The 21977-nt window shown below is 31.7% G+C and overlaps 4 protein-coding genes across 4 annotated transcripts; 2 read left to right on the top strand and 2 right to left on the bottom strand.

Annotated features, from left to right (window-relative positions):
• Positions 1-1819: 1819 nt before the first annotated feature.
• On the bottom strand, positions 1820-3963 carry LOC119677388 (sal-like protein 1). The gene is made up of 3 exons (XM_038088722.1): positions 3507-3963; positions 2800-2940; positions 1820-2679 (listed from the first exon to the last, which is right to left on the bottom strand). The coding sequence occupies exons 1-3, from the start codon at positions 3961-3963 to the stop codon at positions 1820-1822; spliced, it is 1458 nt and encodes a 485-aa protein (XP_037944650.1).
• A 1355-nt stretch (positions 3964-5318) lies between these two features.
• On the bottom strand, positions 5319-6232 carry LOC119672111 (cyclin-dependent kinase 1-like). The gene has a single exon (XM_038083077.1). It carries the CDS (start codon positions 6219-6221, stop codon positions 5331-5333), a length of 891 nt encoding a protein of 296 aa, XP_037939005.1. The 5' UTR covers positions 6222-6232; the 3' UTR covers positions 5319-5330.
• A 9742-nt stretch (positions 6233-15974) lies between these two features.
• Positions 15975-16686, top strand: LOC119677381 (endocuticle structural glycoprotein SgAbd-8). The gene is made up of 2 exons (XM_038088708.1): positions 15975-16277; positions 16360-16686. The coding sequence occupies exons 1-2, from the start codon at positions 15975-15977 to the stop codon at positions 16684-16686; spliced, it is 630 nt and encodes a 209-aa protein (XP_037944636.1).
• Positions 16687-17517: 831 nt separating this feature from the next.
• On the top strand, positions 17518-20928 carry LOC119672110 (endocuticle structural protein SgAbd-6). Its single transcript, XM_038083076.1, has 3 exons — positions 17518-17845; positions 17927-18015; positions 20664-20928. Exons 1-3 carry the CDS (start codon positions 17831-17833, stop codon positions 20875-20877), a joined length of 318 nt encoding a protein of 105 aa, XP_037939004.1. The 5' UTR covers positions 17518-17830; the 3' UTR covers positions 20878-20928.
• The last annotated feature ends 1049 nt before the right edge of the window (positions 20929-21977 follow it).

Raw genomic sequence — 21977 nt, 5'->3', positions numbered from 1 at the left:
CACCAGTGCCGCGCAAATAAACAATACAAAAATTTAAATTGAAATCATCTCCAAAGTATAACAAACAAATATGTCGCGAGACGTACAAATATTACCGGGTGGCCGCATAAGGCTCGTGAGTGGTGTTTTGGATAGCCCTGGGTTGGAATATGGTTGGGCAAAAGCAATGTAAAAGAAAAGAGGAATTATTTAGTAATAAAAGTGGACAAATGATTCACATGGCTTAAACATGTTCAACTGAAAATAATTAGCTGTACCAAAATTTTTCATTACCTTCAACCGCTATTTAGAAATAAAAATCTCAATGCTAAGAACCGGAAACTGATATATAACCAAAAAATTCGTCCGTCACTTCTATATGGTTGCGTAGCGTTTAGCAAAGCTTCAAACACTACTATTCACCAGCTAGAAATTGCACAAAGCCAGGCTCTGAGAAGACTTTTCAAAGTTCCATGGTATATTAGGACGAATGACATCCTCAAGGACATCAAGATTGATCCCATCAAAAAATACATAAAGGATAGAGTCTAAAATTATTTGCGAAATCTGACAGACTTACCAATACCGCGTTATCAAATCTCAGAATGGTTACAGGCTCCTCGGGGAGGTATGCAGATCTGAGGTCAATTATTGCTTAGTCTGATGAAGTGACAAACAATAATCTAGTCAAGGCGCAAAGAGGGGTTTTGAAGAAACCTCGAGTTAAAAAAGAGTATAAGTGCATTAGCTCAAAACAGCTTTAACATAATAAGAGTGGATTAAGGATGAGTAGAATTTTAATTGAAGTTAATCTGGATCAAGACGAAGAAATCTAGGCACATTTACAGGCTGCTTGTTTTAGCTTTTGGCTTTCATAACTTACGTATGTATGTAAGAAGTAATACATAAATATATAAATATACCATTTTGTATTATATTACTACTAAACATTAAATTGTCGTATCATTATTATAATAATTATTGTAATCAGCCGTTGCTGGAATCAATAATAAACGTTAACAATATTAATAACTCCAGAAGTGTTCTTATCTTACACAGACGGTATAAAACATTTTTGTTTAAAATAAGAAATGCGATTTATGAGAAATAAAACAAAATACTGTATGACATACAGTTATACACAACTTCGATCAAAAGGGTTTAAAGAGCTTTAAAACTTCATTCAAAAATTGAATATACAAGTTATTTATTGATAATCTGACTTGTCCCTTATCTGCAGACAAGTACTCCCTATTGACTAAAACATATGCCAGCGCTTCATCGAATCCTTTTGAAATCAGATTTTGTATAGACATCAGAGATGTCTTCAAATCGAGGATCTACAATCATCTGCTACCTTGGCCTTACTTTAAGAATCCTAAGCTAAGGGGTGTGCATAAAGCATTCCTTTTTTCTATCCAATTATTTTTTATAATAGTTGGAACATCAATATAAGTGAGTGTAACCAGAAGTTATGATCTAGGGACGTAAACTTAACTACATCATTTCGCTAATAGTTTCAAATATATTTGAAAAAGCTTAGTAATTCTTTTCTCTATGAATCTACAATAGAATAATGGATGGTTTAGAGGTGATTATGTAATAAAGCATTCAATATATTCTCTGAAAATATGTCCTAGAGTATGTATTATGTATTAAGTATTGCAGTTTATGTTTAATTATTTTAAACTTACGAAATAGTAAAAAATAATTTTTACAAAATATAATAAAAAATATATTTATTATATTGTAATTTTAAAAGAAATTTAATTTTTATTTCAGAAATCTTAAAACTAGTATCACATATGGTTTGACTTAGTCTGAGTAGAAACCACTTTTCTCATGAAGTTGTCTCAGTTTTTAAGTGTACTGACTCACCAGAGTGCCTCGATTCAATATGCCTTTGTAAATCACGTCTTCTGGCTAAAGTCTTATGACAGAGATGGCACTTATAACCTTCTACATTTGTACCACTCCCTCCAGTTTGTAAATGTAAACGCACGTGCTTATTTAAATTGCTAGGATCACCAAAAGGGCGCAAACAAAATTTACACTTTAAGGGTTTGAAACCAGTATGTGTGCGTATGTGTATTTTAAGGCCATATTTTCTAGAATAAACCTTGCCACAATAAATGCAGAGATGACCTTGTTTCGAGGCACCCATATTACTGACAATGGCTTCAATTTGTGCTGCAGCGTTCAATGGACCAGGCGGTTGTAGTAAATTAATAGGCGAGAATGCTGTGGTCGAGAGAGAAGGTAAAAATGATAGAGCATTACTTGAAGTGGCCGTTGTGGTGTGTAACGTTGTTGGCAGGTGTTGTGATGTTGACGAATGTAATGTGGTTATCACTACTGGAGCCGAAATTGGTTTGAAGGCAGAGAAACGTGGTAACTGAATTGGCGATCGTTGCTGTCGCTGTGGTAGCGGTGATGTGGGCGGTGAATTTGAGGATGTAGTTGAAGTAGGATGATTGGGCGAATGTTGCGCCGGTAAAGACAGTTTTGTTGGAGTTGTTAGTAACTGTTGTTGTTGTTGTTGATGTTGTTGATTATATGTTGTGGCTTTTATCGCATAGTGGAGACGTATCCAAAGTATGTCTAGCGAATGACGACCACAACCAAGTGCTAAGTGAATTTTTAAAGGATTTGGTGTTTCGAATGTTAATTGACAGATATGACAGGTGTAGCGATTATTGCCTGAAAATAATAAAATTAATTAATTACAATAACTAAGTAAATTTAAAAATTTTTGATTATAATTTTTAAATTAGAATAAATTGGATTGCAAAGAAAATCATTAAAGTACTTTTAACTCACCTTGTATATTTAGAGGTGTGAGAAACGGTAAGGACATGAAAAGTGTTACTTCGTCGCCAAACCAAGCCACTAGTTCCTCATCCCGTGCTATGTCGCGTACAGCACGTATTCGTACTTTACCGCTTTGTAGCTCGAAAAGTACTGAAATTAAAAAATAAGGATATTAATCAAGAGATCTCTTATAGGAGTAACACATTATAAATTTATTAAAGATCCTGATATACTCCTTTTTTTCTTGCTGTTATTTTTAATTCTTTTCATATATAGGGGAATTGAATTGAGTAGATCAGACATTATTTCTCAATTTCAGCTTCTCATTAAGATGGCGGGTCTATTCTATAACAAATTATGGAAGAACGTAAAATTGAAACTATTCCTTATTTTTTATAATTTTTTTTTTTTTATTTCTACTTCTTTAAATGAATAAGAGAATTAATTGAGTATTTATTTTACAGACATCTTCCAAAGCTGGTCTATTTTGTAATATATTGTGGAAGAACGTATAACTGTAACATTCTCTTATTTTTATATCATGTTTTTATAAGGATTTTAAATACTTTTCAACAAATTATATACATAAATAAAATTATAGTATAGAAATATATGAAAAATTCAAATTTATTGCTACCGCATATTGTAAACATTTTCTTGACATAGAAAGATTTCCACATTTGAGAATGTAGTTTCAAGATCATTTATATATTTACCATTATAGCTGTGTATGTCCTCCGATAATCTGATTTTTTTCATTATGACAGGCGTCATGCAAAGCATGTTTTCGGACAGCGTACAATATATACGAGTGTTTGTTTGTTGGTGATATTCCATTTCAGTATTTCCACATGACATTAACGCAAGCGTAGTAATGCTCTCCGAAAAAGTATCCTTGGGAGTAAACTGCGAGGCATATACCCCTGAACGCATCAATCTAATACGTTTCAGTGTGGAGTGTAGGGGTTTTTGATGTTCTCTAACATTTAGCGACGAACTACTGGGTGTTGTGGTTATTGTTGTTTGTAGATTGAAGTCTGGAACTGTTGTGTTCGGTAGTAAATGCTCAATACGAAAGATCATACTGGAGTTACGTTTAGGTGCACTATGTGACGTGTTATTATTATCCAAATGTACGTGATGTGTATTTGCGCTTGGCAGCACTGGTAACATTCTAATAGCGTTCCTCTACGATGTTGCACTTCTGCGTTCTAATTTGATTCTGTTTTCCAATTGGAAACGTACTGCGCTTTTATATGGCCCGAGAGTAGCACGCGCTAAACATTTCCACGTGTTCACGAATCAACAAAATTTAGCTGGCAATACAAAAACAAAAACAAAAACAGAAATAGAAATAAAAAAATATCAAAACCCTTGTCTAAACATTGTCCTCCACTTAGAATTATCCTGCCACAGATATGCGACGTTCTATTGTTGCTGCTTTGTTCTTGTTGTTGCTCGAGCAGATTTGTTACGGCTTGCAGTGTCAAAACAAAGCCGAATATTGCCATTGCTTGTCGCTGTAGCAAGTGCAAGAATTCCCAGTATTACAGGCCAGCATACCCTGACGTGCGTTTCCATTGGACCAGCGGTGGTTGTTTGGCACAGTCAATCAGTTTTCTGCTCGTTTGTTTAGTTTTTGGTTGTAGCAAGTGCAGCATCATGTTTGGTGCGTAGCGTTCGTTAGGTTGATGTAGCAAGTGTTCGTTTTCCTTGACGCAGCTAATTTCGGCAAGGATATCGCTAACTTGCCAACTCATGGACGACTTTATAAACGACGAATATGAGCCTTTTTGGCTTTTCGCATTTGTGTCGCATTATGGGTGCGAGCGTAAAAAGGTTTTTAATTGAAATTAAACGATCTGCACTGTTAATGTGTGTGTTTGTTTGAAAGTGCGTATGTGTGTGTATGCACACATCCCTGCCTGCTACAACCCCCTGCTAATTCATTTGCTAATACTTTAATTTTTACAATATTTGTGGTTTAGGGTTGGTCGTGATTTCGCAACGTATTTGCGGGTTACGCTTAAAAAATAGGGCCCAAAAATCATTAAAGATATTATTAAGTAATATTCGGAACATTCCACCAAGAAGAGGAGGCCAATAAATAAAAATTCATAAAGGCACAAAATATTCATAAAAATTTCATTCATCAATATATATAATTTTATGCTTAAAAAGTAGGGCCCAAAAATCATCAAAGATATTATTAAGTGATATACGGAACGTTTCACCAAGAAGAGAAGGCCAATAAATAAAAATTCATAAAGGCCCAAAATATTCATAAAAATTTGATTCATCAATATATATATTTTTATTATTAAAAAGTAGGGCCCAAAAATCATCAAAGATATTATTAAGTAATATACGGAACGTTCTACCAAGAAGAGGAGGCCAATAAATAAAAATTCATAAAGACGCAAAATATTCTTAAATATTTCATTTATTTATAAAAATATTTTTAAACTATAAAATGTATTAACATTCAAAAAATAGTAAACACAAATATTTATTAATATCTCTATTTTTTAATTAGTGTTTTACGCAGCCATTGTTACATCACCACCATTAAAATATGGGTGCTTCAATATATCTTTCGCCGAAATACGTTGGCTCGGGTCATAAATAAGCATTTTCTTTATTAAATCACAGCCAAGTTCATTCACATTTTTTAACTTTGCAGGTAATGTATATGACGACCACATAGCAAATGAAGCTTTATAATTTGGTAGGGAACTCACTCCAGGCCACATAATTTCAGTTGGAGTTTCCAAAGTTTTGAACATGCGGAAAAGTTGATCAATTTCAGAATCTCCATTAATAAGTGGTTCACCGGTTGCCATTTCCACAAAAATGCAGCCAATTGACCATATATCAACTGCAAAAGTGTAACGAGGAGATCCTAACAAGATTTCTGGAGCTCTGTACCACAAAGTCACAATTTTATTGGTATACGCGCGAACTGGAACACCAACACATCTTCCTGAGCCAAAATCTGCTAACTTTATAGTTCCTTTTTCATCAACTAATAAATTTTGTGGCTTTAAATCGCGATGTACGATACGACGGCAATGACAGTAATAAACTGCATCGGTGATCTGATGTAAATAGCTACGCAACAGTTTATCATTAATATACTTTTTAGGAGCTTTGCAATTCATGTACTGCTTCAAATTCATTAACATATACTCAAATACTAAATATAATTGATCGGCTTCCATTAGGATATCTTCTAAACAAACAATATGTGGATGTTTTAGCTTCTGTAGCAAAGATATTTCCCTTATTGCAGTAGCTGGGACCCCTTCGTCGTTTGCTTTAACTTTGATTTTCTTCATTGCAACCATTTGTCCGGTTAATAAGTTCTTGCCTCTATACACTATTCCATAGGATCCCTCACCAATTTTTTCCAGTTTTTGGTAACTATTCATTTTTACGATTTGCTGTTTGTCTTTAGTAATCGAAAAAAAATTATTTTAAACGCAGTTGTAGCCGCCAAATCAGCAATGTTGCTTTTCTTATTGTATGATAAGTGTTGCATTTGAATGGAATAAGAGAAAATTAGGAATAAAGTAAAAAGAGAGTAAAGCATGATATAGACCAAACAAAATTTTAAAAGATATTCTCTGATATAGACGATGCTACATGTTTGTAAACCAAATATGCCATGTTACCAAATCGCACTGTATAAATTCAAGTATGCCTACCAAATTTTGGTCTTGTATTCTTGGTGTGCATACATGAAATATTGTCTATATCAGAGCTGTCCAGACTAAATGTGATCGAGGGCCAATACAAAATAAAATAGCAGATTGAAAACATGTCGCAGGCCGCAAAAACTTTAGCCGCGAGTCCCACGTGGCTCGTGGACCGTACTTTTGACAGCCCTGGTCTGTATCACGCTTAAGTAGAATTTAGTATATTGATATTTTATATACAAATATTAAAATTTTAAATATAGATTTAAGTAATATTGCGAAAGAAATAAAAGGAATAAGGAAATAAGGAATAAGGATTGATAGCAGTTCTACATTGCGATAAATTGTGAATTTCTGCGATTTGTAGCAGTTTAACCACCATAGTGTAGATAGTCTATTTACCCAATATCAACACTAGACTTTGATAAGTTTTATGCATATAGTCTACAAATATTTATTCGTATCATAGCCGTGTGGCACATTAATATCTCTAACTCTGCGCCTATACTGCCTAGACTTTGGCTAGATTTTTGCAAAAGTCTCCACTCAATTTCACTATTTTCACCTTCGATTTTGCGAATGAATCAATGAATTTCAAACAAAATATTTTGTTTAATCAAACGTTCGCACGAGAGAGACAACACGTCGCGCGAATTGTTCTGAGCAACTGCAGACTCTCACAAATGATTACGTACATTAGATTTGTTCGTACGAACACGCAAGACAAAATTCGTATGAATGAATTTCAAACAAAATATTTTGTTTATGGTAATCAAATGTTCGCACGAGAGAGACAATACGTCGCGCGAATAATGCTCAGCAACTGTAAACTTTCACAAATGATCATGTACATTAGATTTGTTCGCACGAATATGCAAAACAAAATTCGTATGCTATGTAACCGCAGCTTAAGGCTCAGTTGGTCGATATGTACCGTAACAACCGTAAGCAGGAAATGTGCATATTTTTGTGTGGATATATTGACATAATATATACATAATATAAAAAAGTAAAAGTAACATCAGTCACATTCTTTGTGATTGCCTAGCCTGGGTCGAGAACTACTCTCCCTTTCTGACATTAAGAGGTCTTCAACAACTGACATTTTGGCTTTCATTCGAAAGGCGGATTGTCTTGTGTTCGGATAGGGTCTGTAGCAGTATAAAAGATCAACTATAGTTGCGGTGCTCCGCTCCGTTAGACGTTGGTACCCTCTTTATTTCTATTCTATTCTATCTGAAAAACTTACCCATAAGCTTCCATCATATAGTCAATCTAAACAAAAAATTAATTTGCTAGTGTTTTACTAATTCTTATGTTAATTGTTTGTGCCGCTCCTGCATCGACGTTGTGCCACCTTATTGCGGGCACGTTTTTATTACACTTTTAATATGTTACTTCGCTAATGTTTACATTATTTCCGCTTGACATACATTCAGTGTGCAATTTCTACGCATCTCGATCAACAGGACAGCGTTTCCCCTTAACTCTAGTACCTTTCTGTTTAAGGGATTACTTTGAAATGGCCATGGTGCTGCTTGGCGTTGGCCGTGTGGTAAGGTCGTGTGCATACAAGACTGCAAATCCCGAAAAACATGTGTTTCAGGTCACATCGCACGTTTTGCCACTTTAAACAACAACGCGGATTTGTGCTTTTGCTGCGTTGCAAATGTGCGAGGGGTGATGATGAGGCTGTGCCGGCTAATCAACTTGGTGTAGTTATGACGGCATCTTGATTGTTTTGGTGTTTGCTTGTTTTAATATTTTTGTTTAGTGGCGTTATCATTTGAGCATTACATCTGGTTGGGTTTATTTAGGATTTTAATTAAGTGCTTAAGGCCTTTTGAGTTTCAATTGAATGAATTGAATTATTCGTGGCTATTTCATTCAGATATTTAAGGCACTTTAGGAACGTTGCGAATATATTGTGGTTAATGTGTTTAAGATTATTTTTTGTGCAAATTATTTTAAATGTTTTGTTTTTTTTTTATATATTGTAATTTTTTAGAATGGAATGAATGAAATGGATGTTTCATCCAGGACAAATTTGCAATATATATATAAGTATATAAGAGTTTTGACTTTTTGAATACATCTTTTTAAATATTTTTATCTTGTATGTTGCAAACCGAATGCAAGATATGATGGACACAAAACCAGTGGTACCCGAATGTCAGCATTCTGGAATATACGAGTATGTTTTTCAAGAAAATTTTGGAAGCCTGCTACCACAATGCGAGTTTCTTTAAAAAAAACAAAAATTTGTCAGAGAAAGTAAATGACTTAGGTTTGTTTTCGTAAAGGCAATTTGAAAACAGCAAACAAATATACAACAGCTACAACTTAATCCTCATAAGTAGTTAACGAATATTAACTTGAGTGTTTAAATGGTGTATTGTTTTATGACACCGGTATACAAATGGTTTTTTTTAAATCTCACTACTTCTTAATGTATTCACTATAATAAATTTCTACAATTAAATTTGGTATAAATCGCAAAAAATATTAAAATTTTAATGGCTTATTAACAGAATAGATCAGTTCCTGTACTTTTCAAGTAAAAGTTATTTAAATTTAAAAATGAGAATGAAATCGTAAATCACCTATAAGACAAGTTAACAGACAAGTACGGGAACTTTAACTTAAAATTTATTATTATTATTTATTTATAATTTTATTAATCAAATGATTTCATTCTACTGATCGTCTTGTTGTTTGAATAATAATTTTTAAATATTATATATATTTTTTTAATTTCATTCTTATGGCAATGGATATATTGTATTTATATTTCATATTTATTTTATTTGTATAAATAGTTCTTATTATATATTATCGTATATGGTATATTTCATATGTTACTTATTAGACAAATATGGCACTCATTAATTTCATAAAATACTTGTAGAATTTTGGAGAATAAGAACATAATTGCGATATCACTAGAGTTAGTTCAGAGATTCTATGTACTTTTATTTGGTAAGGTAATTATATGATGGCTAGGATTGTCGCTGTATATATAATATATTTTATTGCTTTTCTACTATTTTTTCGCAGTCATTGTTTACATAAATTATTGTTTTTCGTTAGGTCATTATCACAAAAACAATTAACATTTCATTTATTGTATTGTGTAATTTATTTAATTAAATTTAAATAATCTTCACTTTCCGATTTAATTTAATTGGAAACCTATTTACCATACAAATATCGCGTCATGACAAATATCAGCTGTTTTTCGACTCTACTTGAAAAAATGTTTGAATTAAAATTCAAGTAAATCTTGCACATTATAAACTGACAAACCTCTCCAAAAACTTTTTCACCTTTCTTGATTTTGAGTGCAGGAACAAAAAATAGTAAAATTTAAGTAACTTTTTACTTATATTGTTATACTGTTATCATTACTCCAGTGATATTTTTTCTTCATTATTTAGCTTTAAAAACGATGGTTAATAATCACCAGGGGAACATCGCTGATTAATATGCTACAATCAACGTTATATGTAGTCTTCTTTTATAACAGTTCTATGGGTCAACAACAGTATATGGATTTTGATGGGATATAAATTTTAACAAAAATTATTACCATTTTTGCTTAGTTGCTTATGGACATTGCTTATGACTGATTGATCGTTGGACAGAAGATTTCATCTTCTCTGGACCCTTCGCATATTAATGACAAAATTTTGAATAGGCATAGGCACACACAGTAGGCAAGGGCATTATAAAAACAAATGTGTTAAAAGTGTGCATAGACAAAGCAGTAGTAACAAGAATTATATATAAATAGTTTTTCAGAGTTTTTCAGGTGAAATTATAGAACTGTATTTTGAAGTCCAGCATATCTTCTTGATGGAAAATAGATTTATCTTGTTTGTATAAAAGTTTGTTTGTATAAAAGTTTGTATAAGCACTTACAGAATTAATTAATATCACGGCTCAGTATTTGATATATTTGCATCCTGATAAATAAATGATGGATGATACAGCATTGCCATAAGTCACATAATCATAAAGTAATTAAGATCTAATTATTTCTTTATAAAATAAATATTCTTTTCTACATGTTATATTGCTTAGAGAACTTTCAAAGTTCTCTTAAAACTTAGACCTAAGTATTTCACATTGCTTGTTTATTCCATATCCACATTATTAAATTCCTATAGCCAAGTGTATTCTCTGTCAAAAGTCAGGCCTAAATATTTCACATTGTTTGCCCATTCTCTTACCCCACATTAGTGAATATTTCTTCTTTTTTATACAAAAAAAAAATAATCAAAATTTTGTTATACCTTAGTAAATTGTTTGTGGATAATATGTAAATTTTTTAATAATATTTTCTCTTTATATAAATATATAATATCAACAATTTCGTTGTAGTTCCACTGTTGAGCTAAACTTTAACTTCTGCAGAGAGCCATAAAAATGTTTTTGAATAATTGATCAGCGATAATATTGAATATTTGTATTTTTTTTGGAGGAAAAATCATATGCATTATATGATTATATGATTATTTGATTAACATAAAATGTTTTTGATGTATATACGTAGATACAATCTTGCAGTGATACTCGTATCGCGAAAAATTATCAAATGTAAATCCGAACGTTAATCGTTTTACGCCGCATGAAATACGAGAGTTTAATATTTAATTTAGTCGATTGTAATCGCTTAATAGAACTGCAAGTACAAAGTTAATGCAGAGAATGCTGTTGAACGGCCCACCCCTGAGGTCCTGCTCTTAAGCTACAGGATTTCGCATATTGTATTTTCCTGTCATCACCAAAGAGTGTCACCAAGCTAATTTATCATTTTTGAATCTAATCACCACAAAACGGTCACAAGTGCATTTGCCTTTTGTTTATTTAGCAACAACTTAATTCACCCTCCGTTTACACTACGTCCTGCGTCCTGCTTCCTGCGTCCTCTGTTCTGCGCCCTTCCATTACAATTTAATGTGTTTGTCAAATTTGGTTTATTAATGCTCGCAAATATGACATTTTCAAAAATATTAAATTCGGTCACACTTGATTCCAATACGAAAAATATGAATTTTTGCAATTATTGTGGTTAGTAAATGCGGGCGATTGTATAGGGAAGGATGCGGATGCGGATGCTGATGATGGCATTCTATGCTGGCTGCACTTTCTGGCAAGTGTGTAAGGTGTAGTGAACGCAACGAGTGCGTAGAAAATTTCTTTGGACCGACAATTGTTGGTTTCTTGGCCGGTGGAATTGGTACGTTGCAAGTGCAAAATATTTTTTTATATTCTTTATTTATTCAATATAAAAACTCGTAGGGTTGCAAAATGTGAGCACTGATGATTTTAGCGTTTCAACGTCAGTTGGTCTTGTTCCCGGCACGCTTAATGTGTTCTTAATAAGCTTGACATGATTTTTTAAAAGAAACGTCAATATTAAGTTTATGCAGAGATTAAAACACATAAAATTCCAAATGGAATTGTGTTAGAATTATTTTTGATACATTTTGTAATTCAATTCAGCTATGCATGTGTTTAGTAAGGAATTGCGAGTAAGCAAGATTTTATCATTCTACTCTTGTAGTTAAAAAAGTAAACACAGTCAAAATTTTCCATTTACTGAACTTATAGAAAAGATAAGTATCGAGTCTATATATATATACAAAGTATGGATCATCTCCTTTGTTTTTATCGAAAGCAACGGTGATAGAGAGAGGTGATGGAAGCAACTGAATGCCTTTTATAGTAGTATAAGGTTAGGTATTGTGGGACTAACAAGAGGTCAGAGAAAAGTGTGTTAGGAATTGAAAAGTCAGAGTGTGGGTTGTACCACCGAGTGAGGTATCGTCGAGCGAGAGTTATTAGATACTAAATTATTAGATACTTTCTTGTAGAGGAGTTTAGACTTGTGCTTGTAATTGGTACAACCTCGGTCAATCTTATGTTTAAAGAGCCGTACTTTTTTCATTTGAGCAAAACTGATTTCAAAATATAGAGGGAAGACGTAGTACAGTAGATGAGCTTTTGAGCTGTTAACAGTTAATTACAATTACAGTAATTAAAGTTTAGAGTTAAGCTGATTCTGTTTTCGAAGAGCATTTTTTAATTAATATATTTGAAATTGACATTTTGAATGACTGTAGTTCAACGGGTGATGCGTGGAAATCTCTGGAGCGAATCCATGTTTAGCCTACCACAGCGATAGCAGAAATATTGACATTAAGCCTACTAAATATATGACGCTATATAATATATAAATATATATGCACGTGCGAGTATATCTGCTGTGAACAGAATAAAAACAAATAGGCTTAAGAACAGAACCCAGGGAAATGACAAAGAAGTACTGGCTTGGATGTACTTTAGCAACTTTAAATGAGATCACTTTTGCTTAAAGTATACTGGTAGAAGAAAGTAAGTACATTTATAGAGTATGTATATTAATTGCGGCACAATAGTTAGACTAAGTAGCGATATCAATTATGCTTAGATCAGGAAACGTAGCTCATACTTTATGTTCATAATGATATAGCTCTTAGGGAAATAGATGAAAAAAACTGAATTTATTGAATATATATTAAACTGAACAATGAATATATTTTTATAGAACGTTTTCTACTCAGTATATTTATTTCTCATAATTATACTTAAGTAAGAAATAATTTATATGCGTTATTAGTTCACTTATGGCACTTTTTACAGCTGTTGGTGTGACTTGACTTATTATTTTTGCTGATGTTATACTTTAAGTATACATATAGCGCTGATATACTAATATGATATTATTATATTTTTTATTAAATTTTTATTCAAAACAATAATAACATTTTGAAGTCTTAGGGAGGCGAGCGCCACTCCTCCCCCACCCCCTGCTCCTACCTGTGTACGCTCATACATTGTGACCGAAAAGTTTCCGGAAAATTTTAAATAAAACGCAAAATTCTTAATCTTCATCAATATTTATTTTATCTCCTTCAAAATATGCTCCATTAGAAGCGATACACAAATGCCAACGTTTCTTCCAATCATAAAAACATTTTATAGGCGCTTTCCGGTATGGCTTTGAGTTCCCTCTGCGAATTCTGTTTTACGTCTTCTATGGATTCAAAACGCGTTCCTCTGAGTGGTAATTTGAGGTTGGGAAACAGGAAAAAGTCACACGGTGCAAGATCAGGTGAATACGGTGGCTGTTCGATGGTATTTATTGAATGTTTGGCCTTAAAATCGTTGATAATGTTGAACAAATTGAGGTGAATCGGAACAAGCCGGGCGTTGACACGTCGCATACACAAATTGTCCACCAAAATCAAACGAGCCATCTCACGACCGATGCCTAGCTCTCGTGCTATCTCTCTAACACTCACATGAGGATTTTTGAACACGATTTCCTTTGCCTTTTCAATGTTTTCGTCGGTGGTAGAGGTCGAAGGTCGTCCAGAACGCGGCATGTCTTCGACGGTCGTACGACAGTCCTGAAAGGCTTTGTACCACTCATAAACTTGAGTTTTCGATAAAACTGATTCCCCATAAGCCTTTTGTAGCATTCGCAACGATTCTGCACACGAAATTTCGTTCGAAAAACAAAATTTGATGCAAACTCTTTGTTCAATATTTTTTTCCATTGTTTTTTTCGCAACGCACTACTGAGGTGAACTGGTTTCAACAGCTGCCGTAAACGAACTGGTCTGACAGATCCGCGCTCATTTTGGCATAGTAATTTAGGACGTTGCTGCCCAGAACTACATAAACTTAAAATATCGAAAAATATACAGCGCGCGAATTTTAAATGAGAATTTCCGAAAGCTTTTCGGTCACAATGTATATATATATATAAAATATGTTATTTTTTTTTAGAAATTAAAAATGAATAACCAATCCTACAAATTTTGTAATACTAAATTTAAATATTAATAAATTTTAAAATTTGATTTTAATTTTATTATCTATTATTTACATTAATTTCTTCAAATTAATTTTTTAATAATTAATCTAAGGCAATCTTATTGTGGTGGAATATTTTTATAAGGTAGAGATTTAGTTTATAATTGATTTTTTTTTTTCAAATTAAATTAAAAAAGTTGTATAAAATAAATAATTAAGATTAACGTAAATCTAAAAAAATTCGAATTTAAAATTCGTAATCTTTTTGATAGTCCTTGAATTTAGAAATACTTATAAACCTGATAGCGTTACAAATAAAGTCTGAGAAAACGACAGCTGTAGTGCGTAACACGGTACAAGTCGGACAAGCACAACTTGCCGACTCACTCATCATCAGTGCGCCTCACTAACTGCAAAGCCGGGTATGAATTTCTCTAATGCTGAAGGTCATTTCATGTTCTTGATTGTTTGGAATTAACATGCATGAAGCAATCTACAATCTACAATCTACATCCTTCGACGACTTAAAAAAGTTTGTCGACGATGCAGCGATTACAAAACATACTCGTTCATACCACTAGCATAAAAGTTAATAGTTAATAGTTCTACTGTTGGGCGAGAGTTTAGCACCCTCGTGAGGCTACGCATGTCATTCGTGTCTTGCTACATTCAATCCGCATTAGCCTCGTTTAGAATTTTTGGTTGTTATTGTTTTTCTGTTGGTGGTTCGGGGTTATTTTTGTTTTTCGTACTCGTTTCAGTTGTGGTGTTGCTTGTAAGTCGTTGTCGACATCGTCATCGTCAGCGTCATCGTCATCATCATCGTCGGTGGTGGTTGGTTGACTTGATTGACTGCCTCAATTTTTGTATCTGGTCTTGGGTGCATATTGCAGGTGCTGCAAATTTGCTGTGCGTAGAAGTATTTTAAATTGCCATCTCGTTATGTACAGCATATTTAAAAAGTAGCGAGTAGCTTTAAAGGTTTTCAATTAATTTTATTTTTTGCTTGTGGTCACGCAGGTTTTGTTGTTTTAAGTGATTAAAGAGAGAGAAGAAAAAAGGGGTTCAATGGTATTGCCTAAGATAATTTATCAGTATTTTATCATTTGTAAGGATTAGGATTGCACATATTTTTTCTAATTTAAGTGATTATAGGTTATAAATTTTAATGTAGTTAATTTTTTTTATAGGAATAAAATTATTTTTAATCAGCCAATGAAAGAAAATAGATTTCTCTTTTGCTTTATTTAACTGTTGAGATATGGTTTTGATAAAGTATTATTTTACACATTATTTTAAAAATTAATATTTGAAATTTATACATCTTTAATAATAAATTTCATTTCGTATAAAAGAAAATTCTCTTATATCAAAGAAACAAATATTTCATATGAACGAACAATTTTTTTTGAGTGTAATATTTCTTTGCAACTCAGTACGGTATAACATTGAACCAAAGGCGTGAGGATCACTTGCAACAATTGCAGCAATTGTTAATATTGTGCGATCGATCTGCTTTACGCAAAAACTGCACCAAAAGAGTTTATATAAGTAAAGCAACAACAAGTCGCGGTCTCAGTACGTCTGAAAATTGAACGGATAAAAAATAAAATTATTAAAATGAAAACGGAAAATCAAAGGCTTACATGCCAGAATATTGGCTTAGTAGTGACTTTACATTTATTAATAGTGATCAGTACCTTCTTGGGCACTAAAGCAGTACCTGCAGGCTATGCGCCACCTAGTAATGGTGGTAAAGGTGGAGGCGGTGGAACTGGTGGTAGCGGTGGTGGTGGTGGTGGTTATGATTATTTACCACCTAGTGGCGGAGGAAGTGGTGGTACTGGAGGTGGTGCACCAAGTGGACCACCAATACCAATTTTAAAAATGGAATCTAAATTAAATCCGGACTGTTCTTATAACGTAAGGCATAAACTAACTAATTATATATTTATATATATATATAATTTTAACAAGACAAAGTAAATAAAAATAACGTTTTTAGTATGAATATGAAACTGGCAATGGCATAAATGTTGAAGAGATGGGCTTTGTGAAAAATCGTGGCGTTGAAGGTGAAGAAGCACAAACTGCTGAAGGTTCCTTTTCATATACCAGTCCGGAGGGTATAGCCATATCTGTAACTTATATAGCTGATGAGAACGGTTTTCAACCACAAGGTGATCACTTGCCCACACCACCACCTATTCCTATTGAAATACAAGAAGCACTAGCTGCCGGACATCCAGGCGATGGTGGTGGAGATGGCGGTAGTGGTGGAAATGGCGGAGGTAATGGTGGATATAATTATCCACCACCACCAAGACATTAGATTTACTGTGCTTATTCAATATTATATAAAATTAATGTAATATAAAATAAATTTTATTATTCATTATTGATTTAAAGTGTGATTTTTATATTCATATGTGGTAAACGTAATCAAACAATAAGTTAAACTCAATTAATCAATTCATTTCGAGAGTCTAGATAATGTAGAAATGCAGCGGAAGAGTGAGACCAACTGAAGGAGCCTTTTAAATTAGGAAGAGAAATAAATGACAACAAAAAGATTTGGAATTGGGAGAATTGCTACAGATAGAGAAGAGAATCTAGAAGTATGAAAGATTTTATAGCACTTTATTTATTTGTCATATCTTAGAAATTATATTTGAAGTTAGAAATCAATATAATGCGTAACTTCTGACTTGTGTACCTTCAAATACATACACTTTATTATAAAAATTTTAACATATTTTGCAGTTCGCTTTTATTGAAGTTGTTGTGCCAATGGTTGGCAGCACATGCATAATTTAATAAAATTATTTTCCTAAACGTAAATAATAGCACACACACCTGAAGCTTATCCATTATGAGCTGCATAATTAAAAAGCAAGCAATTAATTCCGAGATCTGCTATTACTTAACACTTTCGTTTATGATATCTAAGCTTACCTCATTTTCATGCTTTGCGATTTATTCTAATCTCTGCAACTCCTCCTTAATAGAAGATAAATTACTTTTCGTAATTCTCACAGTAAAGTATTTTCTTGAAATTTTTTCTATAAATTGCCTCCAGCGATTATCACATAAGAGGCAGCGAATTAATTCAACTCCGCGTTAGAGGAACGCATTCATCGAATTCTTTCACAGTCTTCGCGATACTTTTATTTTGTTTTTCAAATCTTTTATTGTTCTTTTTGTAAAAAAGTTGTCCAATAAATTATGACGTAATCTATTATTATGGTCAACAGTGGTATTTCCACAGCTTAGCCGAGTTGAGCATCTGTCTACAATTTTACTTGGTCGTTTTCTATCTAACGCTGCGCTGATCTTGAAGATTTCATATCTCGAAACAAGACCAGTTAGTCTTATTTTGCAATCTTCCGAGAACAAACACATCGTGCTCTGTCAGCTTAAAAAACAAAATTTTTTTTCTTCTTAACTTAGAACTTAGAACTTAGAAAGGCGCAATTATGAAATTTGTCATCGTAAGTTTAGAATCGTTTTTGTCATTTAATTAAATTAGTTAATTAATTTAAGCAAACAAATATTTTATCAATAATTTACAGTTGACAGTTTGTGTTTTGATTTTACTGATGCAATCGGTAAAGGCACTTGTTTATGATAATAAAAATGGTGAGACATCTGTGCATTATGGGTAAGTCTATATTTATATATAAATGCATATATTTACTTCCTTACACATATTCAAAATTGAGTTATAACTTAGAAAACTATACGGTTCAATATTACAATGCACAATTAAATACTTAATTGGCACTCAGATCAATATTATTTTAAGTGTCACTGTAGTGCTCGATATAAAACACTTAAGGATGACTTAAGTGCGCATTGTATATCTGGCCATAAATGTAGCAAATTATGTCTGTGTGTCTATGTTCTTGTGAAAAGTGAAATTTTTAGTTAATCATATTATTAATATTTAGAAATTACTTTAAAATTTATTTTTTTCTCAATTTAAATATGTGTTTAAGAAAAATTAAAAATAAATTATCAATGGAATTAAGTTTCAAAATACCATATGTTTGAATAGTTTTTCTAGAATATCAGAAAATTTTTAAACATTTTTATCTACTTAGTCAACTTTACTTTGGCTTCTTTTGGAAAGTATTTTGGGTTTATTAGTTTATTAAATTTATTGCTAAAGGATCGACTTTTAGGCTTTCGATTATTGTTAACGAAATGGACCAAGAGGCTTAAATGCAACTCTTGAGTTACCATAACTCTCTTATATACTTTGATTTGCTCTTTCATGTTTCTACCATAGATACCTGAAAACTCTTAGGATATACTAAACTACTAAAAATATTGAGTTACTATTATTTTATTATACAGAACATTGTTTTTTACTGAAAAATTTCTACAGAATTTAATAATTCGTTATTTTTTTTATAAATTATAATTAATATGATATCCATAAAGTAGACCATTGTATTGATTCGGAGTTTTGATTTTGGATTCTTTTAGGAATTTTAGGAATTTTGACGTGTTTCTCAGCTTCATATTCCGTATATAGGACCGTAAGAACGTCAGATTGTAAAATATTGAGATCTTTTTAACTTTAAATAACAAATTAATCTAACATATAATTTGTAAACAATACGATCGTGACTGCATTTGTAAAGCAAAAAACAAAGGTGCATTGTGAAGAATTAAAGATCCATTTTAAGTACGAGTACAAAGAATATCAACCTTTATTATTATGTTGAGGCTAGTTAAGTCAGTGCACTTGAACACTTTTACTCTCTGTTAACTGCGTGGTTTCTTCATAACAACTCTTTACGTCTTGACTGGATTATTGTTTATCACTTCATCAGACTAAGCAATAACTGACTTCAGATCTGTGTACCTCCCCGAGTAGCCTGTAACCATTCTGTGCCTGTAAGTTTTCATAAATAATTTCAGGACTCTATCTTTTATGTATTTATTGATCGCATCAATCTTGAGGTCCCTGAGGATATCATTCGTTGTAATGTACTATGGTACTTTGAAAAGTCTACTCAGAGCCTGGCTTTGAGCAATTTCTAGCTGGTGAATAGTAGTGTTTGAAGCTTTGCTAAATGCTACACATCCATATAGAAGTAGTTATGAAGAGTAGAATAATGAACTAAAGCAGAAAAATGCAGTAGGAGCACAAAAATTAGAGTAATATATAATTACCTACCAATTAACTAAAGAATAATTTTTTTGGAATATATCTCAGCTTTATTTTGTGGCCAGTTTCTACATAGACTCTGACTTTTTACTTAGTTTTTGAATTTTTTTTTGAACTGTTGTTTATTGAAATTTAAAGTGTGTAATATTAAAGGAAACTGATTTAATTCATTGTAAGTTAATTGGATTAATTAGTTAATCCAATGCTTTATGTATAAACAAAAGGAAATAATTATATGACAACTAGTAAGTTAAGTTCATGACAAGCTACTTTGTACCTACCTATGTATCTAATACTGGTATGTAAATGAATGTATGTATAGTTACATATAAAAAACAAAATTAGGTTGAAAATTAAATAAAACATAATTTTTAAAATATATAAACGGGTTTTATATAAACAAACACATCTTAAATATATTGTACTTATGTTGATTTATATTAAAAGTACATATTCCAAATAAATCTATATGTATATACATATCTACGGCAATAACTTCAAAGTAATTTAAAGAATACTTTAAAGTTTAAACTATATCTAATGCTCATAAAATTTTGTGTGTCTCTGCAAGGTTATTTGAATAATTTATATTTAATTAAAATCTAATTATATTATTTTAAAAAAATAGTGCATATAAAAAATAATTATTTTAAAATACAATTAAAATTTAATTTAATTTTATTTAATTATTTAATTGTCTGTCTTTGTTAGTTGTTGTCATAATAACACTTGCTATATTTTTTATACATAAGTTATTTAATTCTTATATTTAAAAAATAATATTTAAAAAAAAATTGTAACAATTTATTGTTTTTACAGTTAAGACTTTTATTGCAAAATTATGATAATATCAATACAAGTATTTTTCGGTTAAGTCAAAATAGCAAAATTAAGCTATGATATCATTTTTAGTGCAGATTATTTTCGGTTTTGAAGACGGTAAAGAACATGATAAAATGTGCTATAAATAAGAACTTTTATCTGCTTAAATCCATAAAAAAATTTTTTTTTGCGAAATATTTAAATCTTCATATTTTTTTTAAGAATTCTGCCAAATAATAAAAAAAAAACTTTGTTATGTTAATTAATTTACTAACTTCTTTATTCCATTTATTTTTTTTTTTTTGCAGATATAAAACAGAAAATGGACAATACCGCACAGAGGACATAAAATACGACACAGAACCAGTAATTGAAAAAGACAGTAAGGAACAGAAGCCCGTTGAATATCGTGGGGGATATAGCTTTGTCTCCGCTGATGGCTATGAATACACAGTACTATATAAAGCAAATAAAAAGGGCTTTCAGCCCTACGTGACTGCGCGAAAAATTAAAAGCGAATAATGAAATTTTAACAAAATTTTAATCAAAAGTTTTTTAAGTAATCTTTATAAATTATTAAGTAATTGAGAAATTATAATTATAAACTTACGCTAAGTTATGTTATGTGATAAATTATTAAAAATTAAAAAAAAATCATCAATTAAAAATATTAAAAATTTCATTGAAGACCAGTGACTCGACTTGTTTTTATAAGAATAGGCATCCGAGCTTAGCTCTGCGTTTATGTGTTATTATGAAGATCACAAGATAGCAGCATAATTTCTTGAAATATTATTAATCATTTCGGTGTAACCTTGTAAACGATTGGATTAATTTGCTGTATTGATTTATTATTAAATCAGCACTGCTCGCTTTTGTTATACTTTTGAATACGAGTATCTTTGCTTAATTGCGTTAGCTGGTTCAGTGACACACTGAAGCTTACACCTGAGAAACAAGATACTCGCATTAATATGAATTCAAAATATCGAGAGAAATTTCATTAAAAGTCGATATTTCATGCTAATATCAGATAAACGTGAGTTGCACACAAAATCGCTTATTAAACATTGTGTATTTCAGTGTTTTTGCTGATGTTTTGATTTGGCTGTGGAAACCAACGAAGAGCATTGGCAACAGAAGTCTTCAAAAAAAAAACTATATTGGTAAACTATATTGGTGAAAAACATCTCTATCAAACAACTTTTTTTCATAAGAGACAGGCACAAACTATTGACTGCAGAGACGACTTCATAAGTGCACTATAAAAAATGATGAAAACATTTTTTACAAAAACTTTTTGTGAAAATGTCTTTCCAATCTTTAGTGCTGATTGCGAGCACTTTTTAGTTTAGTTGTTTGGAAACTTTAAATTTATTGAGGTTTTCTACAAAACAAAGTACTCTTTTTTATTTTAATATATGACGGATTAAACTAAAAAGTGAATTGAAAAAATACCTGGCTTTGAATTTTAACAAAATTTTTTATTTAGAAACACCACTGTAAAACAGAGAATGTTATTTCTACACAAACTTTAAATCGGCTTCCTTTTCAAAAGCAAAAAATAAATCGAAACACTAGTATGCGCATAGAACATATAACTGTGTTTAGCAAGACAGTTA

The sequence above is a fragment of the Teleopsis dalmanni genome, chromosome 1 (genome assembly GCF_002237135.1).
Source record: "Teleopsis dalmanni isolate 2A chromosome 1, ASM223713v2, whole genome shotgun sequence".
In the NCBI taxonomy this organism is placed as follows: domain Eukaryota; kingdom Metazoa; phylum Arthropoda; class Insecta; order Diptera; family Diopsidae; genus Teleopsis; species Teleopsis dalmanni.
Note: the sequence above shows the minus strand (reverse complement) of the source record. Positions and strands in the feature narration are given on the sequence as shown.